At 36.9% G+C, this 26,090-nt stretch overlaps 2 protein-coding genes and 3 long non-coding RNA genes across 7 annotated transcripts; 4 read left to right on the top strand and 1 right to left on the bottom strand.

The window, feature by feature from the left end:
• Window positions 1-3,692: 3,692 nt before the first annotated feature.
• On the bottom strand, window positions 3,693-4,433 carry LOC121048996. The gene is made up of 2 exons (XR_005799099.1): window positions 4,292-4,433; window positions 3,693-4,130 (listed from the first exon to the last, which is right to left on the bottom strand). It is a non-coding gene; the product is annotated as an uncharacterized LOC121048996 (long non-coding RNA).
• Window positions 4,006-9,766, top strand: LOC112202810. Of its 3 annotated transcripts, XR_005799098.1 has the most exons (8): window positions 4,006-4,142; window positions 5,004-5,586; window positions 5,702-7,018; window positions 7,648-7,758; window positions 8,142-8,201; window positions 8,439-8,564; window positions 9,111-9,307; window positions 9,445-9,766. It is a non-coding gene; the product is annotated as an uncharacterized LOC112202810 (long non-coding RNA). The 3 variants fall into 3 exon arrangements; XR_005799097.1 differs by having other exon boundaries at window positions 5,004-7,018; XR_002937583.2 differs by lacking the exon at window positions 8,439-8,564 and having other exon boundaries at window positions 5,004-7,018.
• A 784-nt stretch (window positions 9,767-10,550) lies between these two features.
• Window positions 10,551-12,092, top strand: LOC112203019 (zingipain-2). Its single transcript, XM_024344048.2, has 2 exons — window positions 10,551-11,001; window positions 11,467-12,092. Exons 1-2 carry the CDS (start codon window positions 10,551-10,553, stop codon window positions 12,057-12,059), a joined length of 1,044 nt encoding a protein of 347 aa, XP_024199816.1. The 3' UTR covers window positions 12,060-12,092.
• A 2,829-nt stretch (window positions 12,093-14,921) lies between these two features.
• LOC121053157 lies at window positions 14,922-16,433 on the top strand. Its single transcript, XR_005810930.1, has 4 exons — window positions 14,922-15,154; window positions 15,313-15,371; window positions 15,863-15,935; window positions 16,187-16,433. It is a non-coding gene; the product is annotated as an uncharacterized LOC121053157 (long non-coding RNA).
• Window positions 16,434-17,476: 1,043 nt separating this feature from the next.
• Window positions 17,477-20,583, top strand: LOC112203018. Its single transcript, XM_040505694.1, has 6 exons — window positions 17,477-17,725; window positions 18,446-18,640; window positions 18,754-18,822; window positions 19,345-19,395; window positions 19,483-19,823; window positions 20,551-20,583. Exons 2-6 carry the CDS (start codon window positions 18,448-18,450, stop codon window positions 20,581-20,583), a joined length of 687 nt encoding a protein of 228 aa, XP_040361628.1. The 5' UTR covers window positions 17,477-17,725; window positions 18,446-18,447.
• Window positions 20,584-26,090: the final 5,507 nt, after the last annotated feature.

Here is a 26,090-nt window from a genome sequence, read left to right as displayed (position 1 = left end):
GTGGAAAGACTGTAAGCAACCACCAAGATGATGAAATGTCCAAAGTTTTCCATACTAGACTTCACACTGAAAGTCTATATTGACACACTGATGGAGCCACTCAGGCCCCGACTCCAAACAAAGAAAAGGCTGACTAATTTTTAAGGCTTCCTTTCTAGCCGGTGAGCAATTCCGAGCAAAGAAAAATTTGTTTTTTTTTTTAGTTTGCTAATGCTTAAATTTTTTTTTTTTTTTTTTTTAAGTTTTAGAAGAAACATGTTTTATTCTTTAAATTAAGAGAAAATTAGAATTAATTAAAAACTAAACCACATCATACATATATATATATATATACACACACACACACACACAAAGTTTCTCAGGTGCGGACGTCCGTACCTAAGCAAAAGGTATGGATTTCCCATTTTTCCCCATTTTCCGATCGCACATTTACATCTTAACCGTTCAGTTTTTAGGTCCTAATGTATAGATCATCTCTGCAAAATTTCAGCTAAATTAATGATCGTTAAGGCATTCAAAACTGCAATTTACAACAATAAATACGAACGGTTCCAAATCCGTAGAACCGAATAGAAAATAAAATACAATAAAATACTTTAAATAAAGAAATAACATGTACATGACCAAAAAATAAATTAACATATGGGGCTAAGTTTAAAGATTTGGGGTGAGCTACTTTTTAATATTTAATTTTTTAAAATAAAATTAAGCTGCAAATTAATGTTTTTTCAAAATTTGAGGTGGGCTATAGCCCGTGTGTAGCTACGTCTTTGCATTTTGCTCTAGTTTTTTTATTTTTTATCTTTTTTTTTTTAAGTTCCTTTGCGATAGCCGATTTGGGGTGACTGGCACCCACCCATAATATCAAAAGAAAGGGGGTCATCGCAACCGGGAACCCACCGCCCATCCCTCTATTTATGTTAGGAAAATGCTGAAGACCCCAAAAAAATATATAAAAAATCTATACCAAATGATGTGGCATCATCATCTTAATTCTAATAATTTCCTGCATGTCTTTCAATTAAATTATTTTTGATCTAAAATAAAAATAAAATAAAAATTATTTTGATATTTTGTTTATTAGAAAAATGATAGTATCTATTAGGATTTGGTTCTCATAAAAACTTCTCCAGAAAAATCAAGGGCTAGTCAACTAGAAATTCTAATAGTTCCAATGGTACGATGTTGAAATACGGTTCCTTGTGCCATGTTCCCTTCACATCCAGATTGAATTCGTTTGGAGGATGAAGAACATGCAGTGTTGAACTGTAGTGGAACCATTTTATTGACATGTTATCAGAAAAATTTCAATGGTTCCCATCACCCAATTGTTGGCTTTTCGTTTGGTCCTCAGCCAGTCAACTCAACTTAGGTGGTCATGGCCCTCATGGCATGCCATCGCCAGGTAAAGCACTTCTCTTTGCATTTGTTATTGGTACTCGTGGTTGATTGTTTGCCTCCTATTCTAACTGATTAGGGAAAAATTTTGGTTTTGGTAAAACGTATCAGATTGGTGTTTTGAGATGTTGATTAGGTTAATCTCATCACGTCTTTTATTTAGATATTTAGATATGGAGGTTGTTGTTGTTCTTATTAGCCTAATTTAAAAATAAAAAATAATTAGATGTTGAAAATTGATCAATTGAAGGTGATGACGTGGTAGATCCACATAGGACGCCACATAATTTGGTATTAGTTTTTTGTAAAACTTTTTGGGATCTGTAGCACTACTCTTTATGTTATTAATTAAAGAAAAGAAAATACAAAAAGAGAGAGGAAGACATGAAACCTCTTTGAGAACAAAATGAAGTAAAGTACTCAAAGTGAGCACTAAGCAATAGTTACAAACTGATAGATAGAAGGACATGCAGTAACCATGCAAATATATGTGACCACGCAGCAACCACATGCATATATGGAACACACCTATAGTTCGTCAGCAACCATGCAGCAAAAACCACCATAACCCAAGCCCACCTTTTCATGAAGTTTATCAAGCACCACAGAATTAGCAAATACGGAAATTCGATAAACCTTGCAGATTGTGAACAAAGGCAGCCGAAGCACAAGGAGGGCAAGAGTCCCACCAATAATGCCCCTCATGATCCACCCCATAGTTAGCTAAGCAGTCAGCCACTTGATTCCCTTTTCGATAAATATGTGAAAATTGTATCTGCATATAGGAGAGAATGGTACAACAATTGACCCAATCAACAGATAGACGCCAAGGGACTGAGCAATTTTTATTGGCAAGAAAGTGAACTGCTACCGCTGAATCACACTCAATCCAGAGAGAAGCCCATCATTTTCCTGATGCTATTGTAACTGCAAGAATAATGGCTTGAAGCTCTGCTTCTAAGGCAGTAGCAATACCCATGGAACCAGCAAAACAATCCATACAATTGCCCAAGTGATCATGAAAAATACCTCTATAGCCTGCAAGCCCTGGCGTCCCACGAGCAGCACCATCAGTATTAACCTTTAATTGAAAAGCACAAGGAGCAAGCCAATTTACTTCACGAATTTGATGTGTTCTTGAGGCTCTACCGCTGATTCCAAGAGCACTAAAAATACAAAGCTCATCTACTGAGTTACGCATAATTCCAAAACCCCAAGAGTCAACCTCTCGAATTTGCGCGCAGCTTGATAGAGTGAATCAAATAATCAACCGTTAAGCAATGCTCATCAAAACGAATAGAATTTCTAGCATTCCAAAGAGAGTAGAAGTCAGCTCCCATCATTCCCCACCATAGCAATTGCTCTAGTTTCAGTTGCAGGGTTACATTCCATAACTTTTTTTTTTGGTGAATAACATTCCAGAACTTGTCATCATAAAGTTGAAGTGATGGCTTATTGTGGAATAGGGAAGCTCTTCAGCTCCTGCATGTAAGGAGTATAATTGGTGGGAAATTATAACATCGTCCAAAAGTGGACACGTGTTTAGTTACAGTAGTCTTAAGGCTCTTTCATAAGCCTCTCTGGTATAGATTGGAGAAATTTTCAGGTGCTACCGTCAAACCAGCTGGGATTGCCGGCTGGTCTGACTCCTCAGTAATGTTTTGACACGTGGACTTTTGCATAACACAAATAAAAGTCAGTTTTTCAGTTCTTTTGTGAAAGGACCCTTTTGGGTCTTTGTTATAATCGATATGGGTTTTCTGTCAATGGCTACTGTGATGCATATCCTCATCTTGCTTATCCATTAATTGAGGTTTCTTTTGCAAATTTGATGGAAGCAATTGGAATCTGGTTCTTTGATCAATTGGAATTGGAGGCACAACTTTGCAGTTAAGGCTTTAAACAATATAATTAAACTGGATTTGGTGAAACTCTACATCTACATGTGAATGAATTTAAATCTTATTGATTGGATTATTGTTTGTTTATCAAATACCAATCAACACTCGTATATCTCTATTGTTAATTTCTATATTGGACCAACTTCTGGAGTTATATTTGACAATTTATCATCGATCTCATGCGATGTACTGGTACGAATCCCGTAAAGAATAGATTTCGGCGCTGTTGGTCACAACAGCCATTGCTAAATGTATGACTGTTTCAAGATGATTTTGAGGAGAACTAGATATTGATCGCGACCTGGTGTTGAAAAGGGAATAAGGATCTGGAAGTTGGAAGATGACGATGAACAAAGCAGAGAGAGAGAGTCTAAAACTGTCTTTCTACAAATATTAGAAGTTAATTAAATATTTATTGAGTCCACGTGTCAAAATATTACTGGGGAGTGAGACCAGCTGGGATTGCCAGCTGGTTTGACGGTAGCACCTAAAAATTTCTGGTATAGGGAAATTCTTTCAAGATCGGAGATTATTCATCCTTGCAACTGTTCATCCTCAAGATCCAGACCTCATCTTCAAGATTCTAATGGGTAATGGCAATCTCAAATCAAACCTGCAATGCAGTCTCTATCTGGGTTTTCCAGATGCAGCATTATCTCCGTGGACATTTGTCGATGGATCTCACCCATGTCCACTACATTTTCTTGTTGGTGCTGATGGATCTCTCACTGATAATTCAGATGTTCATGAAAAATGGCTGGAGCAAGATATCTTTTTTATATTCATGATTACCAACACTCTCTCAACTGAGGCTCTTACATCGGTAATTGGCTGTCAAAAGAGGTATGGAGCGATCACTCTCAAACAACATTATGCAGCAATTTCTTAATTTCACATTATGCAATTGAAATCTACTATGCAAAATATCTGAAAAGGATCAGATTCTACAGACAAATATTTGTTGCAATTTAAAAATGTCAGGAATCAATTACCTCCTGTTGGTGTTAGCGTGTCAAATCAGGATGTCAAAACATTAATTTTAGCTGGCCTTCCTAGTGAATATGCTCATTCAAGGCAAATTATCAGGAACAAAAACTACATTGGAATAATGGAATGGAGGATGTAAGGTCCCTGTTATTGTCTGCTGAATGTGAAATTGTAAGCCTGCACCCCTAACCATCACTATGGCATGAACTCAGGGTTGATGTCTTCCCCTGGTTTTGTTCAACCTTTGGGTATGCAATCAAGCATGTTTCGTTCTGTTGGTAATCATGGTCTTATTCTGAATGGCATAAAGCCTTATGTATCCTCTGGTATGACTAATGTGTATCAATATAATGCTTCCCCTGCAACCACAGAACGCTATGACTGCCGCTGTTTTCGTTAGGATGTGGCAAGAGCGGTCCTCCTTTTCAATTGGAAAGTAAGCATTACTATGCGACCGTAGAGAGAGAGATTCTTAACTTCCAAATGAAACTCCATTGATAAAAAGATAGGAACCGTACCAGAAACAATGGTATCTCCAATTATAGCCCCTCAGGGATGTAAAATATATCTTTTCTCACCATCCCCATAGTGTATGAGACAAATGTATGCATTTCGATTAGGGTTGTATTCTATAGTTACAATTCTACTATATATGCCTTTTTCATTCCGTCTAAAATCGATTTACAATTGAAAATTTTCTTCTCCTGTCACCTCTAGCCATCCTAAAGAGCGGGACTCCCAGAAAGGGGCCGTAAGGCACGCCACCCACGAAATATAAAGAACCTAAAGGAGCATGGATCATATATTCCGCAGAACGCCGCTCTTGCCAAGGCTGTACTTCTCGGGCCGAAGAAGCAGTATCACTCTATCATTATCAAACTGACTGCAATCTTTTTCTGTCTGGGAGGATCCCACCGGAGCAGCTTTTACTTCTACTTCTAATAGGCCATGAACTAGATCAGAATCATTCTCAACGAGTCCACTTTCTTTGCTCTTTTCCTTAGCGCAAGAACTAAGAAAGTTGACTAGCAGTGACAACCTTGATCGAATGTGTAGGATAGGTGGGAGGTGGTGACACACAACGACTAATCCTGAAAGACCACTCTTTTGTCTAAGGATGCCTAACCGTCGCACCAAGTAGGGACGGGGTAGTCTTCCTTTGTCGTTGGGGACTTCTATTTATTTACCCGGAGTCCGCGGGTGAGGGTAAGGAGGACTGATTCTCCTCCAACTTGTCTGGTTAATGGAGCTCTAGAAGTCACTTCGCTTTCTGGGATGGAGAATGCAAGCACTGGTTTTGGTATGTCACCTACATCAGTTAACTCACCAACTACATTTCAGCCCAACTTCAACTTGTCTAATGGAAATTATCAGCCTATGTCATTTATGGGAAATAATACTTTCATGATGAACAGCAGAATGGGAACTGAGGGAAATTTCAGCTCATTGCCATTCCAATTTGGTTTCGCACATCAGTCTACTGGTTTTCTTGCTCAAAATGGTTCTTCTGTGTCATATGGTAGCCAGCAACAGGAAGTGCCTGTCATGAATAGCTGCAACTACAACAATGTTTCACAACAGAATGTAATGGTGCCTCAAAAGCAGTTTTCTCAGCAAAATGTACAAACCGGAGCATTTAACAATGGCTATCAGCAGAGTGGTGTCAGTAACTCATTTTCTGATAGTGGTTTCAGATGACACTGTTTTATATCCAATCCAAACTTTCCAAATAACAAAGGTACAAACAACAACGACAATAATGCAAAACCAAGAGCCACATGGAACTTCAGCAATGTCATTGTCTGTCAAATCTGTGAGAAACCGGGTCATGGTGCATGGAAGTGCTTTCAAAGAAATCCCAACAACAGCAAGGCACATCAAGTTCTTCAATGGTATGCAAAATCTGTCACAAACATGGTCACTCTGCCTACATATGCAAAATCGGGAAATCTGTTCAATTGGAGGAGAAGAACTTTGAAGCAGAGAAGAAAGAGTTAACATGATGAAGAAACAGTTAATCGGAGGATTTGGCTAGGCTTTTGGCTGAAGTGGAGCACATAAAGGCTGATAATCGGAAGATCAGTGAGGAGAGTGATCGAATGAAAGCGAGTAAAGAAGAGAGGTCACTATGTCAGCTGTTGCAATCAGAATTGATACAGGAAATTGACAAATACATCCAACAGAAAGAACTGCTTCTAAAGGAAGCTGAAGATTTGGAGCAGCAAAAGGAGTTTTTTGAGAAAGAGTGGGGGAAGAGCTAAATGAAAAAAGAGCTGAGATTGGGAAAGAGCTGAAGAGTGTGAGAGGACAGAAAGAAGAAGTAGAAAAGCGCAACCAAATTGAAGTAGAGAGGTCAAAAAATAAAAGGGCAACAACACAGGATTGTATACAAAGGGAACGAGAAGGTCTTGCCATGCCAACTTTCATTGCAATTTCCATTCAGAAAGCATTTGTTTCTGCAACTCCGGATAAAACTCTTCTGCATTGTAGGCAGGTCTCTCATTCTGTGGAGCTGTGTCAGGAACTACCACTCATTCCTCCTGGTTGAGACAAGTTTTGGACACTAGCTTCTGTTGACTGCAATTGGTTCCTTGCTTGATCAATTTCTGCACTTCACCAAAGGCCTTCGGATTGCACAATTTATATCTCTGCTGCAACCTAGTCCTTGGTTTCCCAAGCACTAGTTTGAGGGGGGAGATGCAAAGAGTATAATTGGTAATGAAGATAGCCAGGTTAGCAGCTTTGCTTGATATGCATCCAAAAGTGGACACTTGTTCAGTTAGAGCAGTCTTAAGGCTCTGTTATAACTTATAATCTTCTCAGTTAGTATAAATTGAACCTCTGCATCATGTTAATCAGCTCAGCCTTGTATAATTACCATTTATAACAAAGGTAGTAGATGTTCATCGTCTTTTCTTCTTCCTTCAGTTTATTCTTGATTTCCTGCAAATTTTCATCATCATCACTAAAAATCTAGCACTGCACTCTCTTCGAGGATAAAGAGGGTATTCTACACGTCAAGTGAGGGCCAAAACTTGCTTCATGAGATGAATGATACATAATAAGGTTTTCTTTCTTTGCTGTGAAATGCAGCAATTATCGGCTTTTCTTCTTGTTCTTGTACTTATATGAAGGCCCAACATTTAAGTCTTTCTTTAAATTACTATCCTTTTTTTTTAGTGCGCCAAGGTATTTAACATTCTAAAGATTTTAACTTCACGAAAATATGCTGGTCTGCCTCCCAATTTTCCTAATGATCAAAATGCTTTCATACTCTATGAAATTTATGTTGTTTGTCTATGTGCTTATGCAATTCCTGAAATTAGAAATCATATAACAGTTTTTCTTGATGAATATATAGGTCCTCCCTGCTCCAAACCGAGCTTTGATGGTTCAGCTACGTAATGTGGATTGCATTGTTTATGCCATGGCATGGGTTAATTCCCTCTTTACTTCTGTTTGCCCATCACTGGTAACTTTACTGCTCAATATGTTACACTTTCTTTTTGTTTCTTTGATTTATTGTGTAGTTGAAACAAACGTTTTCCGTCATCTCTAATTATGTTAAAGAAGTCATGATATTTATTGTTTTTGCTGTTTTTAATTCTCCATGGAGATAATATAAGATTTTACCTTTTCTTTTGAATCAAATTGTATCTGATCTACAATATTATACCCATGGTCCTATCTTGCATGCTGGATCTAAAAGTCTACTTCTTAATTTAACAGTGATTTACATTTGCTTCTTTTTTCCTTATGAAGATTTGAGAGCCCAGCTGATGCTTGCTAGCTTGATTTGAAATATAAGAAACCTGTATGTTTATTCTCTTTCATTTCTCATGTCTCATTTCTTAGGCATTAATTGGCATTGGGAAGATTATATGTTCAAGCCAGGTCCTGCCGCAAGCCCGCAAGGTACCTAGTCATCAAACTTTTAATTTACATATATCACAAGATACAACTGTCATTCAGCAGCCAAATTTCCAATGTTCTCCAGGTTCTCCAGGTTAATTTACATAATGTGGCTGTTTATGTCTCTCCATAAGTGTTTATGTCTCTCCATAAGACGTCTTATGGAGAGACATAAACAGCCACATTATGTTTTGCCTGTCCAGTTATTTGTTGAATTAATTTAGTGTATCCTGATACTAGGTACTTTTGTTAAATGGTACCCATGATCGAGAGACAAGTGGTTTCTCAGCTTCTTGCTTTGTAACTGCTATTAGAGATGCACTAAGTCGAACATACGGATGCCCTCATAACTGGCTTAAGAACCTTGTAAGTTAGTTAATTAGTAGTCTCTCTTTTTCTCACTGCAGGAATTTTTTGTGGAATGATTAAAATAAAACAGAACTCTCGAATATAAATTATTTGAGAAGCTACGCATAAGAATTAAATGCTTTCTCAAACTCTTTGTGGCATACTGCCCCAATTGGCAATAGCTGGGTACGGTGGCCCTGTATTTCCTTTGGACATACAACTTTTAGATGCATCTCAATTGTTGATTTAAAATGAAGCGAACATTTAGTTTATTTCAATTTCACAGTTTGATGCAGCCCAGTCACTATATCAATACCCTAGTAGTGTCCAAAGATGGTGAGATACCCCTTAATGTTCAATGCTTAGCTGACCAAGGAATTTTTGAATTGTTATGTATGCTTTTAACTCCACTTATCTGCAGTTTGCCTTGAATGGATGTGACAGCCTTAAAATTTATAGTATGGTGCTTTGTTCAATCAATTTCCGTTAGCCTTGACTGCCACAAATATCTCTATTTTTCATATGGACATCAAAGCGCAGACATGAGTGATTTTTTCCTTGCAGATTGTTGTTGACTCTGTACATGATCCAAAAGTGGTTGTGGTATTTGACCCCAAGTCGTTAATACAAGCCCTTGATGATTTGGTAGGCAGACACATGACTACAAATGTTAAGGTTGTCTAATGATGAGAGTACAGAGATTATGTTCAGACCGAGCGTAGTTTCATGTGGCTTTTGTTCATAGTTTCATGAGCGTTGAGGTAGGAGTTTAATAGCAAATCAATCTTTTGACAGCACATCTCCATATCACTTACTAGTTCTTGTTTCCTGAGATTTCCCCTATTATTAATTTGGTTATTCTAAAATCTAAATTAACTTTGACTGTGTTTGATTTCAGGAATACTTACTTGCTCAGTTTGACTGTTATTTGATCTTCACTTGCAAGGATGTATGCGGCAAATTTGGTACTTTTATTGGAAAGGTTGCAGGCTCAATTCAATTGAACTGCGTCATCAAAAGATCAGAGAACACGCGCTTGACCTCTCACAAGATGTTTTCAGATGCGGTACAGAATCAACTTTGATATTCATGAACTGGAAAAGAAAGAAATTCTGTCAATCATTTGATCATGCTTGAGAAAATTGATTTTTATGTATATAAATGTTTTCTGTGTATATATGTCTTGTACGCCAATACCAACTATTTGCTATGGCCTAAAGTATGAGGAATATAGGTTTCAATTTTGTTTTCTGATTGAAAAAGCAATCCTTTTCAGAATCTTCAAATTCAGTTAATCTCGAAGGTTTAGAGGACTCTGAAGCAATTTGTACACGCATATTCAGGGTTCGGAATTGTTGGATAGATTCTTGAAGTAAGCAGCGGTAGTGTGGTACACTAGAACCCAAATGGCCAAATCCTTAGTACCTTTTGCAACTTTCCCTAATGAATCTCGTAGTGTTTTGCCTAATCTCAGGGAAACTTATGGTTAATGTTTGGGGTGTTGAGATTTTTTTGGTTTTAGTGGTTCTCTGCATTTACCCCAAGCTGGAGATTCGGGTTGATTATCGTCATCCCTTCACCATCTAAGACGTTCACAGAAGAGGATCGTACCCTAAACAACTAATCAATTTTGTCGAATCATTAAAAAAACAAACTGCAAAATCACAGGAAAAGTAAGTTCCGAAAACTAGCTCACTGTAACAGTAAGTAGGTATGTCATCAAAAAAAAACTGTAAGTACGTATTTTCTGATTATTACACATCATCTCATGCACCCCTATTTAATTGCATAAGAAAGTTTCAACATATAGAGAAGGCGACTTAGTTGCCAAAGCCAGCACCAGATTGCCGATCACACCGGAGAATAAGTCCATCCTTCTCTAAAGAATTCCACATCACTGTGGACTGGCTGCAGTATACCCTGAGATCTTGCTATATATACACACACACTTGGGCCTCTCCACTGTTAAAAAGTAACCAAATTTCAGCCTAAACCTGGTAAACCATGGCTTTCATACTCAAAAGCTCGTCAATTCTACTGCATGTGCTTCTAGTCTTTGGAATTTGGGCTTCTCAAGCCTACTGCCGCACTTTGCCTGATGCTAAGGTCAATGTAATGCTAAAGAGGCATGACCAGTGGATGGCTCGTCATGGACGTGCCTACAAGGACCATGCGGAGAAGGAGAAGCGTTTCAAGATATTCAAGGACAATGTGGAGTTCATAGAGTCTTTCAACAGGGGTGGGAATCAGCCTTACAGTCTAAGGATCAATGAATTTGCAGACCAGACTAATGAAGAATTCTTGACCTCGCGCAGTGGATACAATTTTCAGTCTCCAGATCTCATGTCATTATCTGAATCATCATTTAGATATGACAATGTGACTGCAGTCCCATCCAGTATGGATTGGAGGGAGAAGGGAGCTGTCACCCCTGTCAAGGACCAGGGTGACTGTGGTAAGCCAAAATATCTAATATCCACCCTGATTATAGTCTCATTAATATTATACATGTATATATATACAACAATGTCTAGTCTAATATGTTATGTTGTTAGAAAATCAATATTATGTGGACCGTAATTAAATACGCTGTTGTCGCATGACGGATCCATAATGTATCATGTCAAATGTGTATAGATCATCATCTCATGAGTTCATCATAAATAGCATAGACGTCAGATTCATTTCACAAAAGCCCTTTACGAGTAAATAATGGCTTCCACACTCAGAAGGTTGATCATCACGTTTAATTAGTAAATCATTGATTTGGGTGGAATCTTGCGTACATTTGTGATCCACATCAATAGTGTGACAACGTTACATTTTAGATATATTTGTAGCAATAGAACAGTAGAGTGTGCATTTTTTGTGATGTTAACATGCATCTAACTCAGGCTTGTATTGCTATATGTGTGTGTAGGATGTTGCTGGGCATTTTCTGCAGTGGCAGCTACAGAAGGCATTACGAAGCTGAAAACAGGGAAGTTGGTATCTCTTTCTGAGCAACAGCTAGTCGATTGTGACACTCGGAGTGCAGGTTGTCAGGGTGGTCTAATGGATTATGCCTTTAAGTTCATCATCCGCAACAAAGGCCTGGCAGCTGAAGCAAACTACCCTTATCAGGGAGTTGACGGGATTTGCATGAGGAACAGGGAGGAATCACCTGCAGCCAAGATCACAGGCTATGAGGTTGTGCCGAATAATGAGGAGGCTTTGTTGAAGGCCGTGGCGAACCAACCGGTCTCTGTTGCAATTGATGCCAGTGGAATTGCCATGCAGTTTTACTCTAGTGGGGTGTTCACAGGACAATGTGGAAGTCAATTGGATCATGGAGTAACTGCAGTTGGCTATGGAACAAGTGATGATGATGGTACGAAGTTTTGGCTATTGAAAAATTCATGGGGTAGAAGCTGGGGTGAAGATGGGTACATAAGAATCCAAAGAGATGTCAATGTTAGGGGAGGTCTTTGCGGTGTTACTAAGCAAGCTTCCTATCCTACTGTTGACTTGTAATTGATTGCTTTCTGTCCTGAAATTAAATATTAATGAAGCTAGCTTACTGCGTGAATTTTAGGCAAAATATTCATGCAAATATATCATCGCTGAAGCAAATTTATTTATGATAAGGAGCTAAGGTACATACCTCAAAGGATCAAAGATAGGGAATCAATCAAGTGGGTGGTTGTAATAAGATTTTATTCCGACAATGAAACAATGTGGATGTTGCCAGTACTTTTTTTTTTTTGACTTTGTCAAGGGAAACTCAAATGCTTCCTAAGCCCAACATAAACCCCTTTAGCGCATGTGAAATACTCCAACTATGCATTGCAGCACAGTGCCTGGCCACTTTGACAGTTTCGGGGTTCGAACCTAGGTTGGGGAGCACACCCAATTAGGCAAGAACCATTAGGTCACTTCTTAATTATGAGCTAAAATTGCAAGAAGCATCCAAGGAAAAGCTTCAGAAATCTTTTAATTGATCTCAAGTAGAAATCCTTTTCAGCATAAGATAGAGTAAATAATCCTCCTCTTTAATTGAAAACATTAACAAATGTCTACGCTGAAAGAGTTCTATGAAAAATGAAGAAAAGCAGAAGAACAGAGATGACGCTGGAAAACGCAATGGAATACAGAGGCTTCAATTGTACTTATGGACTGTCATCATGTACAAATATTTATACTATATATCTAACTTGAATTGGAAAATTATAGTTTTACCCTTAACACCCTCCCTCAAGCTAATGGGAGAGAAGCTACCATCAGAATGCATTAGAAAAGGGCTAAAGACTTCAGCAGTACAAGAATCTATAATATTGGTTTCAACCAGGATCAATGAGCGGCAGTGATTGACATAGCTTCAAAGGATAAGAGGCCTGCCTACAATGTAGTTTAGTTTGATATGAAGGAGTGGATAACAACTGCCAAGAGCCTTATATCGGATAAGCTCCAAGTAGAGATTAAGGCTTGTAATCATAATCATCGTGTTGTTCACATCTTACACCTTGATCATGAAAATCTTGGTGATATTCCCTCCTAAAAGCATTATCAAGAGATAAACTAGATTCGATATTTTTGCATTTGTAAAATGGCAATTCATCATTCCTTTGCTTTTCACTCCTTGTTGACTTTGCAACAAATGTTTGCTTTCCTTGATTGTACTCTTGAACCTGCTCAGATGTCATAAAAGGTGTCTGAGCTTATGTTCTTGAGTTGGTTGCATTATCACTTTTGTTGCCAAGACTCATAAATGAATCAGGGATCGAACAAAAATAACTTGAAATAGAATCAGAAGTAGATTCTATTACAACAAAAGAAGTAGATTTCTTTTCTTGTAGAAACTTATCTTTATTAGAAGCAACTTTCTCATCTAGAAAAACATGTTCTTGAGAGTTCAATTGCTCCTCTTTATCTGAATAAGAGTCTTCTCTAGCTTGTTTCTTCTTCGAATCTTGAGGAATTTGACTGTCTTTATAAGCACAATCTTTTGTAATCCGTTGCTCAACACTCTGACTTTCAGCCACAGTGGAATCAGAAGTTGAGTTATCATCGGACTCTTCTTTGACAATAAAACTTGCAACTTCTGCTTCTTCTTTTTGAACACATTCTTCTGTAACCAATTGCTTAGCACTCTCATTTTCAATCACCATGGAACCACAATTTAAGTCATTAGAAGATGCTGTTCTCATCATATACTCATAAGTAGGAAACACAATACTACTTGTAAACATCATATCACTAGAGACACATGCAGCATTAGTAGCTTGAGCTCTGGAAGTATCACCAAATGCAGCCATAGCAGTCTTGGAGGACAAAGACATGGACATCACAGTTTGATTAATCTCATCTTCAGCAATTAACAAAAGAGATCTCAATTCTTCCATTAAAACAGAGGATCTAAGTGTTTTGATTATTATTATAGTTTTTATGGCAGCAAACTGTGCTGGCAAACCATGAAGAACTGAGACTATTATATCCTCATCCACCAGATAAGTTCCTACAGTAGCAAGCTGATCACATAGTATATTCTTGTTCTGAGTATATTTTTTAAAATATTTATAGAATGGATCATTGATTTTTTCCGAATGAGATATTTGTTCGCAAAATTTCAACAATCAATATAAGCATCACATAAATTAGTGCCATATATAGGCTATAGCAGAAAATTTTAGATTCCGGCCACATTTTCCAAATCTCAACAAGGAAATTAATGAAGTGATCCCTTGAACTTTCAATATAAATAAAGGCCCTCCTCCAACTCATCCTTCAACATTCAGTATCAGAGCTGGCAAGACTTGATTGACTATAGCTCTCAAATTTGCAGCCTAATCGTGCCGTGTGCTTGGCGTTGCAAGGTGATTTGTTGTTTACTCAATTCTTTATTATCAATCAAGGTGGTCACTTATTCTCTCTTCCTCTATCTTCTGACAGGAGCTTGATTTATTTAATTTGGGAATTTCACGTGTCGTTGGTGCAATAAGGGAGACTGAGGTATCTCGCTCTCTCTCTCTCTCTCTCTCTCTTCTTTTGATTTTTCTGTCGTGATCTTCATTTAATCTGCTTTGACCTTCTGACATGATATGGAGTTATGGACCAAAGTCTTGGGCTTGCTTCCCTTTGAGAAATCACTTTCTTTTCCCATGTTAGATCTGATGAATGATATCTCTACTATTAGAAACGGAGGCGTAGAGTTTGGTGTTAAAGGCTTCACCAAAAATGAAAGTGCCTAAAAAACCAAGCCAAACACATGGCACGTAATAAATAAATAAAAGGTTTCGATGGGCACTATTGTAAAAGCAATACAAGAAAAATCACGCAATATAAATAGCGTCATACAGAAAGAGAAAGAACCAGATGCACAAACGAGTAACTGCCAGACGCATGAGTCGCACGAACGATGAACTGCCATGTGCACGATGACTTTGGAGATCGTGGTGATCGGAGTAAAACTGGCTTCAACTAACATATAAAGGAGAGACATGGCCAAGAAGAGGAAAAGAGTAAAATAAATCTAAATTCAAATACATCAAAATCCTTACTCCAATTCGGATGATTTTTAGGGTTTCTTTTTCCATAGATTCTGGATTTTCCTTCGGATAATTATGGTTCAGGTAACTTCTCATTTATTCTCTATTGAACTAATTTGTTTTTCCAATTGCACCAATTTTCTTATGGTTCGTTTCTTTTTTTCTTCTTGATTGAGTATATCGTTTCTGGTTTAGTAATTGATTCTATAATTTGTGCTCTTCAATTTTCTCTTGGACTGCAGAAAGTGCTACGTTTTGGTTATTGTGTGGTGAATTGGGTTCACCAATCTGGACAACAAAGGTGTTACCTAAATCTATTATGCGGGTTCTAACTACTCTCTTCATTCGTGGTTATTTTCTCCATATTCTTTGTCATGGAAATTGATATTTCTGAGTTCGTTTTCATTTGTCATCAGGTCTTTTACATATATCATAGTATTGTTGAGGTTACCTCAATGCTATCGAGGGTGACAACTTTTACCTGAAAATGTGAAAAGTAAATACAAATATAGTTGTTTTGTCTGATATTGGTTTTGCATTTTGGTTCTTCCAATAATTTACATCAATTTGTAGAACCATATGCACATAAAGATTGAATAAAATTGAGGTGCACAATAGCTGGGAAGTGGAACTTATCATGTTGATGAATCATATATTAGGTTACTTTGAATATTTTTTTTATGCATTGCACACTTTTGTCTATTGGCTTTTTTATTTTAATTGAATGAATTTGTGCTTGAGAAATCTACTTGATTTCAAACGTATTTGATTTTTTTTTTTTTTTATAAACAGCTCAGGAGTGAATTGCATGGTACACCATGTTTAGTTTGAATAGAAATCCAAATTCAGTCACAATCAGCCAATGGTAATATCTGTCTCACCTTTGTCAATATATTCAATCGTTTCTTCCTATTTTTGGATACCACTATGGCTGTGAAATGAGATGTTGTGCATTTCAAACTAAGTTTTGTGCTGCATTTTTATGTTTCTTCATATTTGTTTGATATTCTGTTTTTGGATACTATAATATACAAGGCACAATTGTATGCTTTATTTATTTATTTCTGTTGTTTAATAAATATGTATTAGTGTAATGCATTTTATGCTTCCTTGCAGGGTTACACACCAATCATGTCTTATGTTATCGAAGACAAGGTTTGTATTGATGACCTCTGCAAAACGATAAAGCTTCAATTACTTAGTACTAGAGATAGGCCGGTGCATTTTGGAATAGGATCGGACCAAATGATTTAGTGTTTTAGTAGGCTAAACACTGTGAAAAATAAATTTGATATTTTTTTTCCTATTTTTATACTTCGTTTATTGGCTTCACAAATCATCAATCTCCACATTGTACATTTGTACTTTTACCATCAATATAAGTTTCAAATAATTGTTATTTTATAAGTACATCAAGTCTTTTAATAAGAGATCATGATTTTGATGGTCACTAATCGATATAATCATTAGTTAGCATTTGATAAGCCTCGGCTAATTAATCTGATAAAATGATTGCCCTTACATATTTGATGCTAGAAGTGGTTAACTAAACCAAGGGAATCTGAGAACAATGAAAAAGCAATATGATATAAATTTAAAACTTTTTTTTTTTTTTTTTAACAGAATGAACAAGTAACTTGAGATCAATGAAATACCAAAGTTAAAGGTAACATGGATGAAACTAAACCAACTCTAAATATGAAGTATTGTAAAAAAAGAAGTGAGATTGACATATACTTAGATAGGTGAGAGTGAATTAAGTTTGTGTTGGTCTATCAACCAAAGACAAGTATGAGTATAATAGTAAAAAAATAAATAAATTGATGCATGTAACAATGGAAAAGACGCATTGCACGCGCTAGCGCAACCCTTTCACATGCACAGGGCGTTACATAAAGATTAGAGTTTATTAAATTCTAGGTTGCTACTAACTTGGATAATTAAGAAAGTATGTGTGTTTCAAAATAATTCTAGGCATGTTCATTTCCTTTAAACTTTTTGTTATGAAAAACTCAATGCAACTTTAATGCCCGTGCAAAGTGCGATGCAATAAACAATTGTTTACAGCATTCATGAGCCGAAGTGTTTAAAAGAAACTAACTAAACGCACACGCGAGCGCAGTCCTTTCACATGCACAAAGCGCGTGCAAGAAGGCTAGTATATATACATCGTGCTTTGATAATATATATATGTATATATATAAGCATGCACGTGTCAAAGTATGATTCTTCTTTTCACTTAATCACATACTCATATTATTATTTACTATATACTAAAGGAGAGATACTGTTCATTTAACAGTGGTTTTGGCTCGAAATGGTTTGACGCTTTTGCCCTCGCTTCAGATTTTTTTGCAGCCTCTGCCACCGACCTGGATATATCGAGTCTTTCCCGTTGATTTCCTCTTTCTTCTACAGTCGTGTACTCATCTTTATGAAATCAAGAACGATCGAGAAATAGAGAGAGAGAGAGATCAAGAAGTCGGGTGCGTTTCTTTGCTTTGCACGAAGAGATAGAGAGAGAGATCAAGAAGTCGGGTGCGTTTCTTTGCTTTGCACGAAGAGATAGAGAGGGAGATCGGGGGCAAATCTCTAAAGCACAGCGTCGTCGCCGAGTCAATCCAATTGGGTTCCAAAGTTTGAACCTTTAATCTGGTAATTCTCTCACTTAATTCTTCTCGGGTCTGATTGCATCCGAATCTGAATACTGTCTCCTTTGTGTTCTTCTGGGCTTGCTTATTCTGTATTTTGTTTAAAGTTGTGGTCTTTGGATGGAAATTGGGGGTTTCTGATTTGTGGGTTTCCCATTGTTTTGTTTTTTTTGGTGAAATTGGGTTTCGGGTTTGCTTTGTTTGATCGTTGATTGTGGAAATTGAGAATTAAGGGTTTGGTTTTTTGCTTCTGACAAACCAACCAAGGATCTAACAAACAGATGTAATACATGAGTGATCCCCGCTTTGAATTATCAATAGTCTTTACATTTCCTGTGGAATTAATTAAGGCTTTCGTTTGAATATAAAGGACTTATTCTCTCACATGTGGTCTGGGCATCGAACTCCCTCATGGTTACCTATTTAAATATTTTCTAGAGAATCCCGTCGTAAATTGTGCTCCTTTTGTATATCAATCCTTTATTAACTACTAATACTTTGATTTCTCTCAATTGCAACAAGTCATGAGTTACTTTCTCATAGAAAAATTTTAAATGATGGAAGGGTAGGGAGTTTTCCTCTTTGATGGTTTCGTTAGAGAGACTATAATTGTAAATCTAAAATGTAATGTGGAATTTATATGTCAAGTTAATCTTATTTTTAACACTATGTAGTTGATTTTTGATTTTTATGAAAGTTAAGATGATTACATGTTTAAATACAGTGATGGCATCAAAAGGTATTTCGAGAGGAACAAAGAGAATATTAAGAGAGTATGATGTTGAAAGTCGTGATAGTCAAGAAAAGATTCAACAAATTTGTACTACTCAAAACTCTGCTGTGAGAAGAACTGAATCTGATCATTTATGTTTTGGTGGGAATGAGGATCGTCCAGTTAACTCAAAGAGGTGGAAAACATGTACGTGTATCTTATGTATTTAAAAATGTTAATTTATATAAATGGTTTTAGCAAAAATTGTTGTTCCTTCTGCAGATATACACTAATTGATATTGCTTAAATTTTTGTTATAGTGTTCCATGAACAAACTGCTGGTGTTGGAGTTAGTGCAGCATCAAATATTCATAATGTGGTTGCAGAAGGTAAATTTTATAGATACATAATTTTGACAATAGTTTTATCAGTTTTGGTTTTGAAATATTTACACAATAACAAGAAATGGTTCTACCTTACAGCAATGATAAGATACTGCAATTTAAAAGTTTATATCTGTTTCCATTCTTTATAGTTAGTACAGACTATTTATTCACGTGGATGTATATTTGAAAGTTTTATAAACCAAATTAACAGTGCTTTTATCTTAATTTAACCTTTGAGGTACAAGAATCTTTTCTTCAGCTACTGGTATTGTATCATATAAAATTCATCTTTATATATTCTAGCTACCTGTTTTCGACCTAAAGTTTGCTTTTGTTTTCAAGACAACGTATTAACAAATACAGAAGAAATTAAAGCTTTTTGTGGTTTAAACTATTTTGAACAGAGATTGTAAAAAAAAAAAAAAAAAACTCAAATTGTGGTTTGATTCAGACTCTTTTGATCAAACATTATGCCATAGGAATTTATGAATAATGTGACTAATTATATGCAAATTTTCCATATAGGTCAATATTCGCATTCATCTGGTCAAGCATCATATCAAAAGACAAAGCAAGGTTTCATGTTGCAGAATTTTTCCAATTGTTCTAGAAGGAATAATGTTCGGGCAAATTGTTTAACAAGAAATAACATTTTGATTGCAGGATTGATTGTAACATATCAAGATTTGGGTGACAATATTTATATATGCAATTATTGTAATGCATATTTTTGGTCTGAAGAATCTCTTAAACAACAATCTGCAAATGCACAGCCTATTTATACAAATTGTTGCGGAAAAGGAAAAGTCAAACTAGAACGAGCCAAACCTACTCCAAGTTTTCTCGAAAAATTATTGGATCCAAACAATGGTTTAGAGAGCAGATTATTTAGAGAAAATATTCGAGTATATAATTCAATGTTTTCATTTACATCAATGGGAGCAACAATTGATCATAAAATAAATGCTGGATCAGGTCCTTATATTTTCAAAATTAGTGGCCAAGTACATCATTTGATGGGTTCTATATTACCTTCTGATGGAGATAGTCCTAAATATGCACAATTATATATATATGATACCAAAAATGAAGTTGTAAATCGTATTAATGCTATTGACCGTACTCATGTTAATGAAAATATTAGATCAGATATTGTTCGAGGACTTATTAAAATGTTCGACGAAATTAATGAATTGGTTAAAAAATTTCGAACCATGAGAGATAAATTTGAAAACCATTCTCTACCTTCATTTAATATGACCATACTTGATTGCTTATCTACATATGGTAAACAATATGAACTACCAATAAGCGAAGAAATCGGTGGTTTGGTTGTAGGTGACATTGGGGAACATAATTCAAATAAAGATATAATTATTGAATCAAATTGTGGACATATACAAAGAATTTCTAAAATACATCCAAAATATATGTCATTACAATATCCAATACTTTTTCCATATGGTGAAGATGGATATACACCAAATTTATCAGTCCAGCAAACCACAGAAAATTATGGACAAAAAAGAGAAAGAATATCAATGCGTAGTTATATTGCATATCAAATTCAAGATAGAAGTAATGAAACAAGTATTTTGTTAAAAGGTGGACGACTTTTTCAACAGTTTTTGGTTGATTCTTATGCAACTGTTGAAGAAGATCGTTTAGATTGGATAAGAAAAAATCAAAAAAATTTTAGAAGTGAAATTTTTAAAGATTTATGTACTGCAGCTTCAACAGGAATCAACAAAGGCTGTGATTTAGGGAAAAAAATCATATTACCAAGTTCTCACACTGGAAGTCCTAGAAATATGATTAATAACTATCAAGATGCTATGGCAATTTGCAGACAGTACGGTAATCCTGATCTATTTATTACTTTTACTTGCAATGTTAAATGGCCAGAAATATTAAGATATTTTAAAAATATACCAAAATATAGAGCTGATGATAGACCTGATATAATTACAAGAATGTTTAAAATGAAATTACAAGACATGATTAGTTATATTAAATCTGGAGAACCTTTCGGAGAAGTTGAAGCAGATGTACATACAATTGAATTTCAAAAAAGAGGACTACCACATGCTCATATGCTATTCTGGTTAAAAAAAGATTACAAATGTTATACAGCGGCAGATGTTGATTCTATTATTTCAGCAGAATTACCAGATAAAAATGTTCATCCAGAACTCTTTAAAATTGTTAGTGAATTTATGATTCATGGACCCTGTGGACAAATAAATCCCAAATCTCCTTGCATTCGAAATGGAAAATGTTCAAAATTTTTCCAAAACCGTATAATGCAAACACTATATTTGAAACAAATATACCTCCAATATATAGACGTCGTGATGATCAAACAAAATTTGTCATGAAAAATGGAGTACATATAGGAAATAATTTTGTTGTCCCTTATAATTCAAATTTGCTATTAAGATATAATGCTCACATAAATGTTGAATCATGTTCCCAGTCTATGTTAATTAAATATTTATTTAAATATATTAATAAAGGTCCAGATCGAGCCAGAATTTTATTTCAACAAAATTTAAATGATGAAATTCAAACCTATCTCAATTGTCGTTATTTAACTCCACATGAATCCGTATGGAGATTATTTGAATACCCAATTCATTCTCGACATCCTGCTGTTCAACGCTTACAAATTCATTTACCTTCAGAACAAAATGTTGTGTTTCATGAATCCCAATCTCTTCAATCTATAATAAGACATAAAAGCACAGAAGATACTACGCTTACTGCTTGGTTTAAAGCAAATGCAACTTATCCAGAAGCACGTGAATTAACTTATACAGAATTTCCAACTAAATTTGTTTGGAATGATCGTGACAATCATTGGACGCCAAGAAAACTAGGTAGAACTATTGGTTGAATAGTACATGTACATCCTACATTAGGCGAATTATATTTCATGAGAATGTTGTTAAATGTTCAAAAAGGCTGTCATAATTTTGATTCAATAAAAACAGTTAATGGCATAACGTATTTTTCTTATCAAGAAGCCTGTCGAGCATTAGGATTATTAGGTGATGATAGAGAATGGATGGAAGCATTAACAAATTCTTCACATGTTGCAACAGCATCTGAAATACGTCAACTTTTTGTTACAATAATTCTATTTTGCGATGTAGCAGATCCTCAAATGTTATTGGATTCATATTGGTTAAATATGTGTGATGATATTTTATATAAAATACGAGCTGAAATTGGAAATCCAAATTTGATTTTGCCTGATTCAGAATTAAAAAATAGATTATTATTTGAATTAGAACAAATATTTAATGCTTCATCAAGTTCATTAAAAATTATCAATTGCCAATGCCGAATACAGATAGAATGTTGGAATTGAATAATAGATTATTAACAGAAGAATTAGATTATAATTGTGTTGAACTAAAACATCAACATGAAAATTTAGTGAGTCAATTAAATTCAGGTCAAAAGATTGTCTATAATGAAGTTATTAATGCAATTAAAAAAAAAACACATAATACTTTCTTTGTTCACGGACATGGAGGAACTGGTAAAACTTTTTTATGGCACACAATAATAAGCAAATTAAGATCCGAAGGAAAAATTGTTTTGGCTGTTGCTTCATCTGGAATTGCTTCACTATTACTTCCAAAAGGTAGAACTGCTCATTCTAGATTTAAAATACCTCTCATAGTAAATAATTTATCAATATGTCCAATTAAAAAAGGTAGCCATCTTGCAAAATTAATTGAAAATACAGAATTAATTATTTGGGATGAAGCTCCAATGTGTGACAAGCATTGTTTTGAATCATTAGATAAATCTTTACGTGACATTTTGTCATATCCAAATAATACAGAAAGTGACAAACCATTTGGTGGTAAACCTATTTTATTAGGTGTGTTGAAGGAAAACCTAATTTGTGTTTAGCCCAAACTCTAGGTTACTTGACCTAGTGGTAATAGGATTTAATTAGAAGGTAATAGGATTTAATTAGAAGGATCTAGAATCCTAATCAATGTAGAATTACTTTCCTTGTATGATTGAGATTCTATGCATTGTAATCCTCTATATAAAGAGGCCCCTATTATCAATGAGAATACACAGCAAATTCCTCTCAAATTCAGTTTCTCTACAACACGTTATCAGCACGAGCCCTAACCCTGAAATCCTAAATTTCGTAGCCTTCAAATCCCAGAAACCACCGCCGCCCTCCTTGAAGATCTCAACTCCAGGAGTCCAGAACCGGCGGCCCCGCCCCAAGAACCGGTCGGAAAATATCCGAACCGGCCACCGGAAATATCTTTATCCTCCCTGCCCGGTTCGAAGCTTTCCTCCCTGCCTACTGCTACCAAACTTCACCGGAACCTGCAACCAGATCCCAGATCACCGGAGCCGAAAAATCTCCACCGGAACCGGCCTAGAACGGTCCGAACCGGCCACCGGAAAGGACTACTACCGAACCAGCAGAAAGAAAAAAAAAAAAAAAAAAGGGGAAGGCAGCAGATAAGCCCAGCCCTGCGTACGGCCCAAAACCTCACAGCCCAAGCCCGCCAGCAGGCCCAGCGAAGCCCACGTGCAAGCCAAGCCGCCAAGCCGCAAGCCGCCAAGGAACCTGCCACGTCAGCAAGCCACGAAGGCATCCAGTCAGCAGCCACGTCAGCCACCTGTGCCACGTCAGCAGGCCGGTCAACCACAGTCAACGCCGGTCAACCTCCGGTCAACCACCGCCGGCGACTTTTCCGGCCGACTTCCGGCCACTTTTCCGGCCAACTTCCGGCCACTTTTCAGGCGACTTTTCCGGCCAATTTCCGGCGACTTTTCCGGTCAGCTACAGTAACTCCGGCCGCTACAGTACTTTCCGGCGATGATTTTTTCCGACCATCTTTTAAGGTAATTTTTTCTAAAAGTTCCCGTTTTTGAAGTTTTTTTTTAATTTCTTCTTCTTTTCTCGGGGACTTCCAATATCCCTTCTTCTACCCCCCTTTCTTCTTCATAGGGGAGACCAATAGCCGAACTGTGGGGGTTCGTGCTCACTCCAAGCTTGGAGCTTGTAGAGTCCTCCAAACTTAGAGTTTGTTGAGAAGAAAACGATCGACCATATACATCGTCGTTTCGATCTAATCCAAAACCCTTCTTGGAATTCGATTTTCTTGGAAGCGACTACGCTCAGAAAATCTCTAATTTCTTGGAAGCGACTACGCTCAGAAATTTAATAGTTTTTCGTGGTAGCCTTTTTCGCTCCGAAACTAACCCTAATCTTGTGTTGTTTTTCAGGATGAGTTACCTGAACAAGTTGAGCTTTGTCCCACTCGAGACAACTGGCGCAGGATACCATAGGTGGGTCCGAGATGTGCGCCAACATCTTAAGGCTGATGGAATTCTGGAAACCATCCAAGAGCCTGGTCAGAACGTGCTCTCAATCGAGCAAGCTACTGCTTTTGAAGCAAAACAAGCTAAGGCCATAATTCTCATGACAAGGCACATGAATGACGCGCTCCAAAATGAATACCTCAATGAGGAAGACCCAAGAAAGCTATGGGTAGAACTAGAGCAGCGATTTGGCAACGTTCGTGACTCCCTGCTTCCTGATTTAGAAGTGCGATGGCATAGCCTCCGCTTTTGTGATTTCAAGTCTGTGCTTGATTATAACTCAGAAGCTCTTCGTATCAAGTCTCTGATGAAGTATTGTGGCCAAGCCATAACTGATACGATGTTGATCGAGAAGACTCTCTCTACCTTCCCCGTCTCTGCACTGATGATTTCAAAGAATTATCGGATTGATGTAAATGCAGGACGTATCACAAGGTTTCATGAGCTCATTGGCGCCATGAACGTAGCTGAAAAGCACGATAATATCCTTGTGAAGAACTATAATGCTAGACCCGTGGGAACTAAGCCTATTTCGGAGTCTAACTATAGTCGCGCCCCCAATGGAGGACGCAAGGAGCGAAACCCTAAGGATAGGGACAATTCTGGACGTTCTGGTCCATATATTCGCCCTAAAGAGGAAGGAAATCGCCAAGAGAGGCGTGCACGGAACCGTAGAGGTCAACGTGTGAGGAGAGAGAGAGGCGGAGCCTCCGACCATGGTGGTAACGCCACCAAAAGGATAGGTCGTTCAAATCGCGCCCCAATGGCGCCTCGATCAAGGGAGCCTGACCATAATGATGTTTGTTTTCGATGTGGATCAACTGAACATTGGGCCAAAACATGTACCGCACCCCAAAATGTTGCAAACGCATACAAGACGTATCGCGAAGCAAGGGAAGCAAATTACATGGCACAAGAAGATCAAGATGGTGATCTAGATCTAAGGGTGGAAGACTACAAGGATCAAGACCCAGAAATTGGCGATTTTGATTAAGTCTTTTTATTTTCCAAGAGATGTAGGCGATTGCCATATTACTTTTTATTGGATTAGATTTTCTTTGATCATAGAAACAATGATGTATTTCGTTGGCTTATGAATAAAATTTCGAGTTCTTTTCATTATGACTCAATTTTGATTCTGAGCATATGACCTTGTGACTACGATGGCTAGACCGTCAGTATTAATTCAAGGACATGGAATAGCCCAAGTTCCACTTGCCAAATGGCACCTTGATTACAGTTGTCACAGAAACTCTCTACGCTCTTAGGGCAAATAGTACCTTATGAATAGCCAACGAATTCCATGCGAAAATGCATGTAGAGAACGGAAATGAGTTCCTTTGCATTACCTCTACTGATTGCGAACAAAGACGCATCTTAGAGAAGTTTATGTGTCTCTCTAGTGGACTTTATGTCACTATTCGAGCTATTAAATCCAATAAAGTTATGAGAGAAGATCTCTTGGATTTAGACACATATTGGCTTTGTCACGACAGGATAGATCATCCTAGTCATGATATGATGATCCGTCTACAAAAGACTTCACACGGACATCGTTTACTAAGCCTGTTCCTTAGGGAAACTAGGACTGAGACCGTCCTATGCAAAGGATATGACATTACTCATTCTGTTCTTACAAAGAATCCGTAGGGATTTTGTGGATTGATTCAACCAACTTGCGGACGCTTAAATATTTCATGATGTTGGTTGACACGCAAACACGCCGGTCACGTGTTGTGCCATTGTCCACCTATAAATGCTGCTTACACTACACTCCTAGCACATATCATATGACAATGGCCTCACTCCCCAAATCATCCTATTCAGTCAATTGGATTTGACTATGCTAGTGAGTTTACATCGAAGACTTTCGATGGATATTGCAATGGGCTTGATGTTGG

The sequence above is a fragment of the Rosa chinensis genome, chromosome 5, assembly GCF_002994745.2.
Source record: "Rosa chinensis cultivar Old Blush chromosome 5, RchiOBHm-V2, whole genome shotgun sequence".
Lineage (NCBI taxonomy): Eukaryota > Viridiplantae > Streptophyta > Magnoliopsida > Rosales > Rosaceae > Rosa > Rosa chinensis.
The sequence above is the reverse complement of the archived record's forward strand: the minus strand, read 5'-3'. Positions and strand labels throughout refer to the sequence as shown.